The 14,550-nt window shown below is 41.8% G+C and overlaps 2 protein-coding genes across 4 annotated transcripts; both read left to right on the top strand.

Moving 5' to 3' along the window:
- GTPBP8 (GTP binding protein 8) lies at nucleotides 1–7,522 on the top strand. Of its 3 annotated transcripts, none has more exons than XM_079974131.1 (7): nucleotides 1–102; nucleotides 1,700–2,128; nucleotides 3,865–3,963; nucleotides 5,052–5,182; nucleotides 5,789–5,888; nucleotides 7,086–7,204; nucleotides 7,307–7,522. In XM_079974131.1, the coding sequence occupies exons 2-7, from the start codon at nucleotides 1,793–1,795 to the stop codon at nucleotides 7,383–7,385; spliced, it is 864 nt and encodes a 287-aa protein (XP_079830257.1). In that variant the 5' UTR covers nucleotides 1–102; nucleotides 1,700–1,792; the 3' UTR covers nucleotides 7,386–7,522. The 3 variants fall into 3 exon arrangements, with proteins under 3 accessions (XP_079830257.1, XP_079830256.1, XP_079830258.1); XM_079974130.1 differs by having other exon boundaries at nucleotides 29–140; XM_079974132.1 differs by lacking the exon at nucleotides 7,307–7,522 and adding an exon at nucleotides 6,053–6,159 and having other exon boundaries at nucleotides 29–140.
- A 2,227-nt stretch (nucleotides 7,523–9,749) lies between these two features.
- On the top strand, nucleotides 9,750–13,867 carry TAF13 (TATA-box binding protein associated factor 13). Its single transcript, XM_079974251.1, has 5 exons — nucleotides 9,750–9,906; nucleotides 10,308–10,386; nucleotides 12,081–12,178; nucleotides 12,908–13,116; nucleotides 13,566–13,867. The coding sequence occupies exons 1-4, from the start codon at nucleotides 9,880–9,882 to the stop codon at nucleotides 13,076–13,078; spliced, it is 375 nt and encodes a 124-aa protein (XP_079830377.1). The 5' UTR covers nucleotides 9,750–9,879; the 3' UTR covers nucleotides 13,079–13,116; nucleotides 13,566–13,867.
- Nucleotides 13,868–14,550: the final 683 nt, after the last annotated feature.

The following is a 14,550-nucleotide window of genomic DNA, read 5'->3' as shown; positions in this document are numbered from 1 at the left end:
GAGGCGGAGCGATCGTCCTGGCTTCCGGGTTAAAGACCCCGGCGGATGCGCTGCGCTCCCTGGCGTAGATTGCAAGCTCTAACGAAGCATGTCTGCCTGGAAGTGAGTCCTGCTGAAATCAGTGGGGCTTATATACCCAGGTAAGTGGGGGAGGCAGCAGTTGTGACTTTAGGTATTCAGACTCTCCCGTGCGGAGAAAAAAGCGTGAGTCTTCGGGCGCAGCTTCCTATGGCTGCTGTCGGGTTGGCGGGTGAGCACTCATTTTGGAAGATGCGCCACTGGAGCGAATGGCATAGCTGTCAGCTTTTCCCTTTTCTTGCGAGGAATCCTATTCGGAATAAGGGAATTTCCCTTAAAAAAAGGGAAACATTGACAGCTATGGCGAATGGGTGCCAACTTTGGAGTCAGCAGGTAAATGATCGGTTTCAACCGATGGCTTCTTTCTCCATTGGCTTGAAATGGCCCCTTTTTATTTATTAGATGAACAGAATTTTGTACTCCGTATTGCCTAATTGCGGAAACAAAATAGTAGAAACGTAGAGGTGGAAAGGACCCCAAGAGTCATCTATACCAACCTCCTGCATTGCAGGAATCACAACAAAAGTATCTATGGCAGATGGCTGTCCAACCTCTGCTTAAACTACCAGACTTTTAGAAGACATTTGAAGGCAACCCTGTTTAGGGAAGCTTTTAATGTTTAACAGATTATTGTATTTTAATATTTTGTTGGAAGCCGCCCAGAGTAGCTGGGGAAACCCAGCCAGATGGGTGGGGTATAAATTATTATTATTATTATTATTATTATTATTATTATTATTATTATTATTTTATTAAAAATCTCCCAAGGAAGGAGAGCCCATCTTCCAAGGGAGTTCATTCCAGCTCTTAAGTGGTTTACATAAAATATACATTACAGTTAGCAATAAAAGTCTGAAGTTAAAAGCAAGCTGACCTATTTCCCTCCCCACCCAAAGTATAAATAAAATCAGCAGTTGAAAATATATGTGTTATAAAAAATACATATTGATATGCATGTCAACTTTACATGTAAGTTTTAATGGGCATCCATGAAAATGTTGTCTCTCACCAATTTGTGGATTTTTGATGGGGGGTGGGGCGTATGGAATCTTTAATTTTCCAGTGCTGGCCCTGTTTCTATATCAATTTTCTTCTTAGGGTGTAGTCCCATGTACCTGGGAATAAGTGCAGCTGAACTTGGAGGGAGTTACTTCTGAACACATATGCAAAAGATTGCATTTTTAGTTTTGAGCAGAAATGTGGAGGATTGCACTATGTGTACAGTGGTACCTTGGGTTACATACGGTATGCTTCAGGTTACATACGCTTCAGGTTACAGACTCCGCTAACCCAGAAATAGTGCTTCAGGTTAAGAACTTTGCTTCAGGATAAGAACAGAAATCATGCTCTGGCGGCACGGCAGCAGCAGGAGGCCCCATGAGCTAAAGTGGTGCTTCAGGTTAAGAACAGTTTCAGGTAAAGAACGGACCTCCGGAATGAATTAAGTACTTAACCTGAGGTACCACTGTATATTGTTCTGTCTGGCACCTGTGCTGAAAGTCTTGAAGGAAAGCAGTGGTTTAATGCACTGAGGGATGAATTTGCATTTGTATGTTGTTGGTGGTGTTTTTGGCAATTGCTACAATAACTTAAATCCTCCTCTTATTTCTCTTTAAAACAGCAGTCAGAACTTAAGAACCCACAACAGAAGTTTTTGTTTTTAAAAATATAAAGGACCTGAGTTGATTGTGTGGCTGTTGAAAATCCAGGCACAATGGTGCTCCAGAAAGCAAAACCAAGAAGACTTCTAACAATTAGCTACCTGCTGAGGAGACATCTCGCAACCAGAAGCAGCCCCATAAAGCATGCTTCGTTTTCAGAAGTCTTGCAATTAAACGAAAAACAGTTCACTGGAGTCGCATTCCCTCTCCAAGAAATAGCAAGATACCTGACCTCTAGCGTGGACACGTCATCCTTCCAGATTTTCAATCCTAACCACAATGAAATCAACAAAGCAGAGGCGTTTTTCATTTCAACACGGTGGCACCCCATTGATTATTTCACTTCAGCTGTCCGGATGGATCACGCTCCCCAATTGTCACAGCCTGAGGTGAGGTCGATGAAATGCAATTTTTATCCTTAGGAGCAACTTCAGTTGCCATGTGAGTGCTTATGGGAAAGGAAAACAAATGTAGCCAGAATTGCATTGTTTGAAGTGTCATGGGGTGGGGGAGAGAGGAAGGGGAGTTGCTAAAGCTATGGGTTGTATAAATGTACTTTGCTTTGATTGCAGAATATGGCCTTGAATTCAGTTGTCAAAGCAAAGTTTCTGGTCCTTATGATGGAGAATTTTGTACATGCAGCTGTTTGCCCAAAGCAGCAAGTTTGCAGTGGCAATGATGTTAATTAAATAATAATAATAATAATAATATGCCCATCTGACTGGGTTGCCCCAGACACTCTTGTCAGCTTCCAACAAAATATAACTGATAACTGTCTAGCCATGCTAGGTCACTATGTGTGGAAAATTAGTATCTTTTAAATGAGGTGTTATGTAAAAGGTAAAAAGGTAAGGACCCCTGGACAGTTAAGTCCAGTTGAATTTGACTATGGGGTGTGACTATGATTTTTCTGTAACAAAACCTGAAGAGAAAGCTCTACTTGGGGGTACAAGCTGTGGTCAGGTGTAGATACATGCTTCTGGATTTAGCCTTAAAGCTAGGGGGAATTTGAGCAGCCTTCCAAATAGGGAGTTTCACTCAATACAGCACCCTGTTCTTCCTTGTAATCCCCAGGTCCATCCTTTATTCCCCATCCTTTTGCATTACAGTGGTACCTCGGGTTACATACGCTTCAGGTTACAGACCCTTCAAGTTACAGACTCTGCTAACCCAGAAATAGTACCTTGGGTTAAGAACTTTGCTTCAGGATGAGAACAGAAATTGTGCTTCGGCAGTGCGGCGGCAGCGGGAGGCTCCATTAGCTAAAGTGGTGCTTCAGGTTAAAAACAGTTTCAGGTTAAGAACAGACCTCCAGAACGAATTAAGTTCTTAACCTGAGGTACCACTGTACATACATTAATCTTATTTACTCTCACTGCTTCCCCTATGTGCCTGTGCTAAGAAATGAAAAAGTACCATTTTAAAAAAGGGGGAGGTGGAACACATCAGAATATAAGGTGCATCCAAATATGTGTAAATCATTTCTGTTTAAGTAATCCTAAGCATACTTGGGAAAATGAATACCATCAAAATCAATGAATATTCACTATTGTCCTGCTAGTTTCAGAATTGGGGAACAAGCTGCAGTCCTAAGTGTATTTATTAAGAAATACATTCTGTTGACACCAGGCATTTCCTTTCAAGTAAGCATGTTTAAACTTGGTCTGTAAAGTTGACAAGCCAAATAAATGCAACTTTCCTAATTTCATAATTCCAGTAGCAGAATTTCAGGTTGCTTTCCCACATTATTCCTCTGTAGATGCAAGCTTCTGGAAAAGCCAAGGAACCTTTCAAAGTGGCATGCATTCCTCATACTAATTCTCCTAAATGGGACTGCTAAAATCTTGTCCATGAAGAACTGAGGACTCTGGGGACTCCCTTTTCTTTTAGTTGTCCTCACATTTCGTAGATCTTGAGAGTTATTTAATCCAAAAGAGAATTGAGTTGTAGCAAGAAATCCATATTTTCTGGAGAAATGTATTATTTGCTGTAACTGGGCCTATCTGTTGAACTGTGCACTGTGGTCAGGGTAACAACAGAGAGAATAGATGTACGACTCCTTGCTTTAATACTCGTCATTGGATGAGAAAGATAAATGTGAAATAATTGTAACTTCTTCCCACAGGTTTGCTTTTTAGGAAGAAGCAATGTTGGAAAATCCTCCTTAATAAAGGCTCTGTTTTCATTGTCCCCTGATGTTGAAGTCAGAGTTTCCAAAAATCCAGTAAGTAGCATTCAGAGATTTTATTACATTGACTTTGGAATTTAATTGAGCCCAACTAAAAGCAGGCTGTTTCTGGGTTGCATCTCAGAGCAGACGCATTGAAATAAATGGACTAGTCAGATACAGCCCTCTGTTCTGTGACATTTATTGTGACATTGTTTGTAACTGGTAGAAAGGATCCAGCTTGGAAGGAGAGAACTGAGAAGTTACGTACTCGGACAGAGCTTTCATGTCTCCCCAAGCACAGTGAGTTTGAAATTAGTATTTCTGTATCAGAAATGTGGCTGCTGTCCCAGGTGCTCTTGGATCTCTACTCTCTTGTTGGATGATCAGGTGTTGAGAAATTGTGCTATATACCGTATTTTTCGCTCTATAGGACGCACCCGACCATAAGACACAATTAGTTTTAGAGGGCGAGAACAAGAAAAAAAAATCTCTCCCTCTCTGCTCAGTGCCCCTTCAGCAAAGTGGCAGGAGAAGCGGAGCCCCTTCCATTTCTCCTCCCGCTTCGCTGAAGGGGCGCTGCGCAGAGAGGGAAAGCTGCGCAGTGCCTCTCCAGCGAAGCGAAGCCAGGAGAGCAAGAGGGATCAGTGCGCACCGATATCTCTTGCTCTCCTGGCTTCAGCGAAAGCAACGCGAAGCCTCCGGAGGCTTTGGGCGTCCATCCCTGAAGCCAGGAGAGTGAGAGGGGTCAGTGCGCACCAATCCCTCTTGCTCTCCAGGCTTCAGTGAAAGCAATGCAAAGCCTCTGGAGTGCGGCGGGAGCGCTCCCGCTGCGCTTTGGAGGCTTCGCATTGCTTTCGCTGAAGCCATGGAGCCTGCATTCGCTCCATAAGATGCACACACATTTCCCCTTAATTTTTGGAGGGGGGAAAATGCGTCTTATAGAGCAAAAATACGGTACTCTGTATGAACAGCAATCTCCCACAGCCATCCGATGATACATATGCTTTCATGTCAGAGACTGGCCAAATGAGGAGCAGTGGCATTTCATCATCTTAACTGAGAAACCAACCCAGTTTTGCAGTTTTGGAATAAGATGAAACAAACGACCAAAGAACCCTAACCCTCCCATTTTTTTTCTCCAGGGCCACACTAAGAAACTGAATTTCTTCAAAGTGGGGAATTTATTTACTTTAGTGGATATGCCAGGCTATGGTTACAGATCACCCAAAGATTTTGCAGAGATGGTGGAGCCTTATTTAAATCACCGTGCAAAGTAAGATAACAGCTTGAAATTTCACTTCAGTCTTTTCTACAGGATTATGTGGGGAAATAATTTAGATTAAACAATATTATTTTAAAAACATCCCATTTTATAACAATATGGGGAAGTGTCTTAGACTAACTAAAGCATGTGAAATAGCTTTTAGATGCAGTGTCTATTTAAACTTGAGCCAGTCACAGTCATAGTCTTGCAATATTCTTTATAGCAGTGGTGGGGAACCTCTGGCCTTCAAGTCTAATCGGGCCCACTGAGCCTTCCCATTTGGCCCATGAGGCTGTTTTATATGCATCAGGTGTAGGGCAGGTAAACCCCCAACTTGGCCAAATGCACCGCTGATTGGAGGCACTTGCAAAACTTTCCACAAAGCCCTGTGCAAAAAGAGGTCACCCAAAATTGTCGTGATGCCTACTGATTGCCTGCCCCAGAATAAGCTCATTCACCCAACGGTAGTGTGGTCATCTGTATCATCCTAGCAGGTAGAAAAGGATGACCACATTGTTGCTTGTATAATTGTTGCCTGGGCTAGATTTAGGATTTGCAGGTAAAGAATATATATTGCTGCAAAGCACAGTTGTGAGCTGTGGTTTTGTTTTCTAGTCTAAAACGGACATTCTTATTAGTGGACGGCCTGGTCGGAATTCAGGAAATGGACAAAGTTGCTGTAGAAATGTTGGAAGAATTTGGGATCCCTTATGTTGTGAGTTGTGATTTTTGTTTAAAAATGAAGGCAGTCAGCAGTCAATATATTGAACTAGGAGGACTAAAAAGGCATGTAGCAGAAACGAGGAACTATTCATTGCCGTGTAAGCAGACTTCTGCAGGTGCAATGGGGCTTCTTTTCTTTTTTCCTCTTTCCTGTAGCCCCGTGTGACACCCCTCCAATCTGCTCATCAGGGTCCCCAGTTCAGGTTTTTGGCATGTTTGGAGGCTCCAGGAGGAAGGAAAGGAAGAGGAAGTCATTAGTGCAGGTGCATGGACAACACTGGATGCCATTCACCATTCCGCCAAACTTATACATTTGTCCAGTTAATATTAGTGTCCCTTTTTATTATTATCAGTTGAATAATGGTTTGAAAAATGACTTGCAAGTAGAAACTATTAGACTTGACTAAGAGGTTTTAAAAGCCTGTGTTGAAAAAATAATAACACAGGCAAGATTTTTATGAATTATGATCATAGGTGATTAAAAACTGAAGCATCTTTATCATGTACTGAAGGTATGCTATTAACACCCCAAGTTTCACTATGTGTGCATTGATACTTGTTAGAATCCTAGATTCCTAGCTGTTGTTTAAATACTATATACTGTTTTAGCTTTCATGTTTGTGAAGGTGAATTTGAAAATATAAAGGTTTCTGACCTTGCCCTCAGTCCTAACCAGGTTGCTTAGCCCTAACATAGATCCTCTGGATCCAACATAAAATAGTAATCCAAAACATTATACTGGAAGATTAACAAGATATGGAGATCTCTGTTCACTTTTAGAAATGAAATATATTTGTCTTGTAGATTTAGAAATTGAAAGAAGACATAAATATTGAAATAAATAAATATACAGTACTAAGTTATTAGTCTGATCCATTGACTCTTAAAATGTTCCCACTAAGCCTTATCCCTTTCTTTTTCTTAAGGAAGATATGAAAACCTGTTTTTTTCCCCTCGCACATAAGTCTCCATAAGTATAAAGCTGGAGTGAGGAAAAGTTGGAAGAGAACAAAATACACAATTTGGGTTTTTTAAAATTGTTTTGTAGAGTAAAAAGACTCATCAACAATGTTAGCATACTTACCTAATCTGAGAGCTAAATTTGAAAGACTTTACCAAGAATTCAAGACTTCTTTGAGAGTTGCTCTACAATGTTTAAAATATTGGGTGTGTGTTGTTGTTTTTGCAGATTGTATTAACTAAAATTGACAAAGCATCAAAAGGAGTGATGACAAGAAATGTGATACAGATTCAAGATTTTGTTAACAAAAAGACACAAGTGTGCTTTCCTCAACTCTTTCCTGTCAGGTAAAACTTGAAAAGGGGTTCTTACCCAGTCAGAAATAGAACTGCACATGTAATGCAAATGATCCACTCTCATCAAATAACATTTTCTCATTGTTTCTACAGTTCTTTGTATTGCTTTGGAATCCATGTGCTGAGATGCTTTATAGCACACATTACTGGAAATCTTCCCCTGTCCACTTGATGATACTTCATTCCCAAATCTTAATGACTCGTCTTCATTGTTCTTCCAATAAAAGAGACAAGATTTATTGCTCTGTACACTTCTCTTTTTTCCAAGCCTTGTGAATAATTTGTGTATAATAAATGCTATTTAAGTTATTTATACAGCTTCAGCTAATTATTTCACAGTGTACATATTTTCTCACCCTTGACTGATTGGACCAGAGCTTTAGAAGCAAAGGTCTATGCTTAGAAGCACTATGTGTTTCTCTTTAGTCCAGATAGAGAAACTTAATGAGAGCATATAATGGAACCCTAACAGGCATGGATCAGCTCACAACTGAGTGCAAGTTCAACTCTGCAGTTGATCGCCAACACTGTTCAAGCATTTACAGTGGTGCCCCGCAAGACGAATGCCTCGCAAGACGAAAAACCCGCTAGACGAAAGGGTTTTCCGTTTTTCGAGGCGCTTCGCAAGACGAATTTCCCTATGGGCTTGCTTCGCAAGACGAAAACGTCTTGCGAGTCTTGCGAGTTTTTTCCCTCCCCCCCCTTTTTCTAAGCCACTAATAACTGCTAAGCCGCTAATAGCGCTAATCTGCTAAGCCACTAATAGCCGTGCTTCGCAAGACGAAAAAACCGCTAGAAGAAGAGACTCACGGAACAGATTATTTTCGTCTTGCGAGGCACCACTGTATGTGGCTTTATCTCGCAAGACGAAAATAATCTGTTCCGCGAGTCTCTTCGTCTAGCGGTTTTTTCGTCTTGCGAAGCACCACTGTATGTGGCTTTATCTCGCCACATGTTAAATGGCCCAGCTGCCACTGCATTTTAATTATGTCACAGATTTATTACAATCTTAAATTGACCGGACTAGTGTCCCCTTCATGAAGTGTTACCCTCAGTTGGCAAGTATTTTGATACATGATTGTGCAGGAGGGAAGGAAATGAGCCCAGTGGCATAAATATTTACATAAAAAATTAAGATAAGCAGAGTGGCTGCTCCCCAGTTACTCCTGACAAATGCTTACATAAATCACCCTACTTTTGCTATGCTGATTTAGCCCCAGTGGTGGGGCAAGACACCATTCTCTCTTCTTGAGCTTAACAAGAAACTGAGGTCTGAGGACGCATCTCTCTCACACTATAGCAAACTGATGTCAATAAATGCTTAATGCTTGTGGTTTGGTTGCTAGCTGGCAAGCAGCATCCTGGAATGGAAACAGTAAGGAGCTGCTGTTGCATTGGAGAGCTGCTTCAGGACCATCTGTTATAAGAATTTTAAGGTCATATATTAAAAAAAAAATGTTCATAACTGTATATATAAACCACATGTCTGAAACCCCACAGATTAGGTCCCAAACAAATTGACCTCAAATATTTCTCTGCAAGGTGAAAGTGGGAAACCTCCCCATTGTATTTCCTCACAAATCCTGTCCTCACAAATCCTGTCTTAAGGGCACATTCAAGATATGAACAGGGTGTGAGCCTGTGACCTGTGACCTAGATTCAGAAATTAAGTAGTTATAATAACAAAAGTAGCCAAAACCCAGGTAATGCAATCAGGTAACTTGCCAGACAGGAGATAAACAACGCACTCAGATTTCTGTTGTAGACCGCCTTTTCTGTGATGTATGTATGCTGTTTCTGGGGGTGGTCTTGGACTCTAGGGTGGGCCATTTAAAATGTCCATTGGGGTTTGAACGCATGGCTCTGGGTCCTCCTCCTCTCTCCTGTGTGTGGGGGAGCACCGTTGCAACAGTTAATAAAGATCAGGCTTACTAGCTGCTTTGCTTCTCAATATTCTCTGGTTGGTCTCTGTTATTTTCTCCTACTGATAGAGACGCTACAAAAGGACTCTATATGGGCTCTTGGGTACCCCATAAGGGGAAAAGAGCAGGTTTTTTTTACTTATATTACCAGCACTGCATTTTTTATTCCTTCCTACTCAAATCTGTATATTCGAGAGCAAACAGAAGTTACAAAGACACCACAGATAACAGTCTTGTGGCACATTAAGGACTAGCCGATTTATTGTAGCATATGGGGTTTGAATACTGAATGTACTGATGAAGTGGACTCTAAACTTGTGCTGCTGCAAACCTGTTCATCTTTAAGCTGCCACGAGGCTCCTTGTTTGCACCGTCCGTTGCTACTCACAAAGGGCGGGAATTGGTTATTTAATATGTTTCAGCTTTAGCCAACACCCTGCCCATCTTGCCCCAGGAAACAAACTCCTCGTGCGCTTTGAACGGGGTTATCAGCATATCCATTTCCGAAGGCGGCGAGGGACTTCAGTCGCTCCTACTGCGCACGCGTGCTGCTAGCTTTGTAACCCCCACCCACTCCCATTTCGCGTTCCTCAGAGCTACGGAAAGAAGGGACTGGAAAAGGGCAAGGTCTACAGCTTCATTAGCTCCGAGAGAGCATGCTCAGGAGTGCCTGTTGACGCGACCAATAACAACGCGACTTGCTATCCCGGCGGAAGCCTGGAAGGGAAGGTGGCTGCTGCAGTCATGGCGGACGAAGAAGAGGACCCTCCTGTGAGTAGGAAAGGCCGGGGTGGGAGTCTGGAGAAGGTGCTTGCTGGCTTCGGGGGGAGGGGGAGGGCAGGGGGCTGCGGCTGCAATCTGATACCCGCTAAGCCTTTACTTTCCCCTTCCTTGCCGCTTTTTCTTGGATTGTTGGATGTTGCCAAATTAAGAAGTGTTCAGAGGTTCGCTGTTCTGTCATTCAGTTCTTAAATCAAATATGGGAATCTAACCTCGTTTATAATTTATAATTTAGGGAAGCGTTTAATGTTTAATAGACTATTGTATTTTAATATTCTGTTGGAAGCCGCCCAGAGTGGCTGGGCAAACCCAGCCAGATGGGCGGGGTATAAATAATAAATTATTATTATTCTCTTGCATTCTTGTTTGGGATTCTCCCGCCCCCCTTTTAGTTTGAAGAAGATACTGAGGAGGCTGGAGGAGGCCCAGATGGTGCACAGGGGAAAAGGAAAAGGCTGTTCTCCAAGGAATGTAAGTTGGGGCTCCACTGATCATGCTGGCTGGGGCTGATGGGATTTAGACTCCCAACAACTGAAGGGCCACAGGTTCCCCACCCATGGTGTAGACAATACTGAGCTAAAAGATCTTACTTGGTGTAAAACAGCTTCCTGTGTTTCATGCTCTTATAAGGTTTAACCTCTTCACGTTTTCCTACTTTCTAAAGGACCCCTTTCCCACCTCCATAAACTGCTTTTTGAGTATTGTTATCACAGTTAAATTCCAGAAAAGACTGGAGGATAAATAGAAGTAGAAACCCTCTCATGTCATGCCCATCTTGAGATTAAGGGCTGGTTCACACATTTTTGCATGCCATTTGATGTCACTTGATTCATAGATGAATATGTGAACCATTTCCATTAAAATGTGTTGTGTGAAATTATGTGATGTAGAATAAAAAGCATTTAATCTGAAATTATTATTTCATGCATACATGCTCCAACACTTGATCTTGATGTTTTCTAGAGATTAACATGTACCTGTGAACTCTCCCTCAGATTTTGATTTAGAATGCTTCATCTGTATTTGTTGACCTTGTTGCTGCATTCTTCTGTGGCTGTTAGGAAGCACACATTAGCCCAGGCATGTCCAAAGTCCCTTCCAGGGGCCTGACGTTAGTTTCTGTTTCTCACTGAGCAGCTGCTTGCAAGTCACAGGACTATGTTTACATTCCACAGCCCAGATACTGTTGGATTCTCATGGGAAAGGGAGACAGGATGTGACTTTACTGGTTTCCTGTTTCCTTTGTTCTTTGTTTTCCACTGTTGAGTTGCTCTCTGCTTCTCATAGAGACAAGATGTATATTTCTTTGCTCTCTGCATAGCTTAGTAATAAAGCATAGCAATGTAGCATCATACCTGCCTCATCCTTCCGTTGTGCACTTTGTTGTTTTAATGCTCTGCTGGGCTCAAAGGAAGATGATCCATATCAGCTCAGACGACTGGAGCTGAAATTTCTAATACCTAATTCGGTCTGCCGGTCGGTTTAATCCGGTCCCTCTTTGAAAAAAGTTTGGACACCCATGCATTAGCCTATCATTCCCCTGCCTTCAGGGTAAGGGAAGAAAGGCCTTGTGCTGAATGCCCTCAATTCGGGTTCTAAATACTTCAGTGCTACAGTAACATGCCATTTCCTTGAAGACTTCCTTCAAGGGAACATCATTTTTCTGCAGTAATGCAGTATCCACACAACTACTAATTTGGACAGTATCCAGTTGCACTGAAGTATACTTGGCAAAACAGTCTAAGCTTTCTTAAATATAACCAGAACAAAATAGAGATCTGCTGACTAGTATTGTTCATTTGGGATCAATAATTGGACATGCAACTTTTCATTGGAGTTACACATACTTTCTGCAGTTCTTAGCATCAAGGTTCCATTGAAAAAAACACCTGATTGGGCATTGTCTTAAAAGTATGCATACTGCCATCAACAGGGTGACAGTGTTTTGATTTAAGAGCCCTATATTATCCAGCCTATACTTCTAAGTGGGGAATATTTGCATCTTAAAAATTAGCTGAGCTTAGATGTAGGCTTCTGCTTGCTTGAACAATTTGGAAGACTATGACTGCTGAGTCACACTTATTGAGAAACATAGTGAATAGGTCTTAAGTTTTCTAGAGTGCTTCCATTCCATATCTCACTGTGGGCGTTTGTTCATTTTACAGTAAGATGTATGATGTATGGATTTGGAGATGATCAGAATCCTTACACAGAGTCAGTGGATATTCTTGAAGACTTGGTTATAGAATTCATCACAGAAATGGTAGGTATTTCTTGTTTGCTTGTATGAGATTACAAATTGGGTGAAGGAGATGCTGTGAGATATGAGCTTTGTTTTTGATGCTGTTTGTTACTTGAAAACCAGAGAGCAGAGCCTTGGGGGAAGACATATATAAGGCAACTATTGATCAGCCCACTTTAAATGAAGAATGCTACAAGCATAATGAGGGCTGTGTTTTAGTGCTGTTTACTACAATTCATAGGGATGCGGGTGGCGCTGTGGGTAAAACCTCAGTGCTCAGGGCTTGCCGATCACATGGTCGGCGGTTCGAATCCCCGCAGCGGGGTGAGCTCCCGTCTTTTGGTCCCAGCTCCTGCCCACCTAGCAGTTCGAAAGAACCCCTAAGTGCAAGTAGATAAATTGGTACCGCTTTATAGTGGGAAGGTAAACGGCGTTTCCGTGTGTTGCGCTGGTGCTGGCTCGCCAGAGCAGCTTTGTCACGCTGGCCACGTGACCCGGAAGTGTCTCCGGACAGCGCTGGCCCCCGGCCTCTTAAGTGAGATGAGCGCACAACCCTAGAGTCGGACACGACTGGCCCGTACGGGCAGGGGTACCTTTACCTTTACCTTTACTACAATTCATTTCATGATACAGGTTGCTGCAAGGTAAGAAATCCAAACATTCAAGAGAACACATGGTCAAATCCATGGTACAGGTACTGAACCTCTCTTAGAATGTATGTGACAATGATCAATTCTTTCATACCAATAGACCCACAAAGCAATGTCAATTGGACGGCAAGGTCGAGTACAGGTTGAAGATATTGTCTTCCTGATCCGTAAAGACCCACGGAAATTTGCTCGTGTGAAAGACTTGTTAACAATGAATGAAGAACTGAAACGAGCCAGAAAGGCATTTGATGAAGCAAACTATGGATCTTAAGGCCTCATGTGATGCAGATGGGTGTTATGTGCAGAATGGTATGTTCCATTTCCTGACTTGTGCTGTCCTCAAGGATTCACCAAACAAAGTGAAGTGCTTGCATTCCCCATGGCAATACAGTAGTGCTTTACGTTAGTAAAGGAACTGCAGAGGAACAAATCTCTGCAATTTGAAGGTGGGTGGGTGATGTAACTTCTGGCAATTCTACAGTGGCTTTTAGGTTCTGTGAAAATTGGAAAACACACCACTGTACATAGCTCTAGGTTAATACCAACATTGTGAAAAAAACAGCAATCTTGCTAGTTGTACACATCACAGGAACTTACTCCAAAATGAGGTGCCTCATTCCATAAACACAAGAATGAAAGCTATGGACAATTATGTCAAGAGATCAGAGCTACTTGCAGTTTGGGCATATATTATAGGCAGTTTTATTTGTTTCTCTGAGTAAGTGGAGGAAACACTGTATTTGTACTCTTTTTTTCAGCTGAGGGAGAAAGGCCCATAACAGGTGCTAACATGTTTGGATATTGCCGCTACTAGAAGACAAACCAACACTTTGTTTTGTAAATGTTAATTCACAGGGGGGAACTTTGTAACTGGAACAATTGTTTTGTTTTTTGAGGGTTGTTTTGCTTAGTTACTGTATAGATACACTTTGTATAACTGATTCAATTTATGAATTGCTTCCCATTAATGTTATTTCACAGTAAATACTAGTGATTTGGAATTCTTAATGAATATGAATAAACACTTTAACCCATGCATCTCTTGTAATGGGGAAACCAAGATGATTCCTGTACTTTTCTGAAAGGGTTATGTATCAATACAATTGATACTAAGTCAGTGGGGATCAAAGCCCAATAGGCTTGCCTCAGCTTTTGACTACGTTAACATGAATTAACCCCTTTGGACACGTGGGGTAGTCATAAGTGTTGGTTTCTATTTCCCTCACTGAGCAGCAAAACTGCTTGTCACAAGACATTGTTTACATTCCACAGTCAGAGTTACTGTTGGATTCCCACGGGAATGGGAGACTGGATGTGACGTACACTGGTTTCCTGTTTTTCACTGTTCTGTCGTTTCTTTGTTGGAGAGTGAGTTGCTTCTCTGCTCTCACAGAGGCAACATGTAGGTTTGTGTGTTCTCGGTATAGATGAGAAATAAAACAATTAGCATGTAGCACAATACCTGCTTATCCTTTCGTTGCGGACAAAAGGATTACACTCTGCTTGTATCAGCTCAAGATGGGCCAGAGCTGATCAAAATCTCACAATAAGCAGGTACACCAACATCACTTTTGCTTTTAAAAAAAAATTAACTATGCACTGCAGTAGCTGAGCAGAAGCTGAGTTGACAGCAATTTCTAATTACCAAATAGTTTTGAGGATTGGTTTGCTTCTACCTGCTTTAAGTTTACATAGCATGTAGCTGATGTTTTGAGTTAGGCAGTACAGTATAGGTTCAGTTCT

Source organism: Podarcis cretensis, assembly GCF_951804945.1.
Source record: "Podarcis cretensis genome assembly, chromosome: 4".
In the NCBI taxonomy this organism is placed as follows: domain Eukaryota; kingdom Metazoa; phylum Chordata; class Lepidosauria; order Squamata; family Lacertidae; genus Podarcis; species Podarcis cretensis.
This window is presented reverse-complemented; position numbering and strand designations above follow the sequence as displayed.

Excerpts from the sequence above, each read along its gene's own strand:
- TAF13 (XM_079974251.1), top strand. The coding sequence starts at position 9,880 with ATGGCGGACGAAGAAGAGGACCCTCCT. Across the intron at positions 9,907-10,307 it reads ACGAAGAAGAGGACCCTCCT|TTTGAAGAAGATACTGAGGA; the intron begins GTGAGTAGGAAA and ends CCCCCCTTTTAG. Across the intron at positions 12,179-12,907 it reads TAGAATTCATCACAGAAATG|ACCCACAAAGCAATGTCAAT; the intron begins GTAGGTATTTCT and ends TCATACCAATAG.
- GTPBP8 (XM_079974131.1), top strand. The coding sequence starts at position 1,793 with ATGGTGCTCCAGAAAGCAAAACCAAGAAGACTTCTAACAATTAGCTAC. Across the intron at positions 5,183-5,788 it reads TATTTAAATCACCGTGCAAA|TCTAAAACGGACATTCTTAT; the intron begins GTAAGATAACAG and ends TTTGTTTTCTAG. Across the intron at positions 5,889-7,085 it reads AATTTGGGATCCCTTATGTT|ATTGTATTAACTAAAATTGA; the intron begins GTGAGTTGTGAT and ends TTGTTTTTGCAG.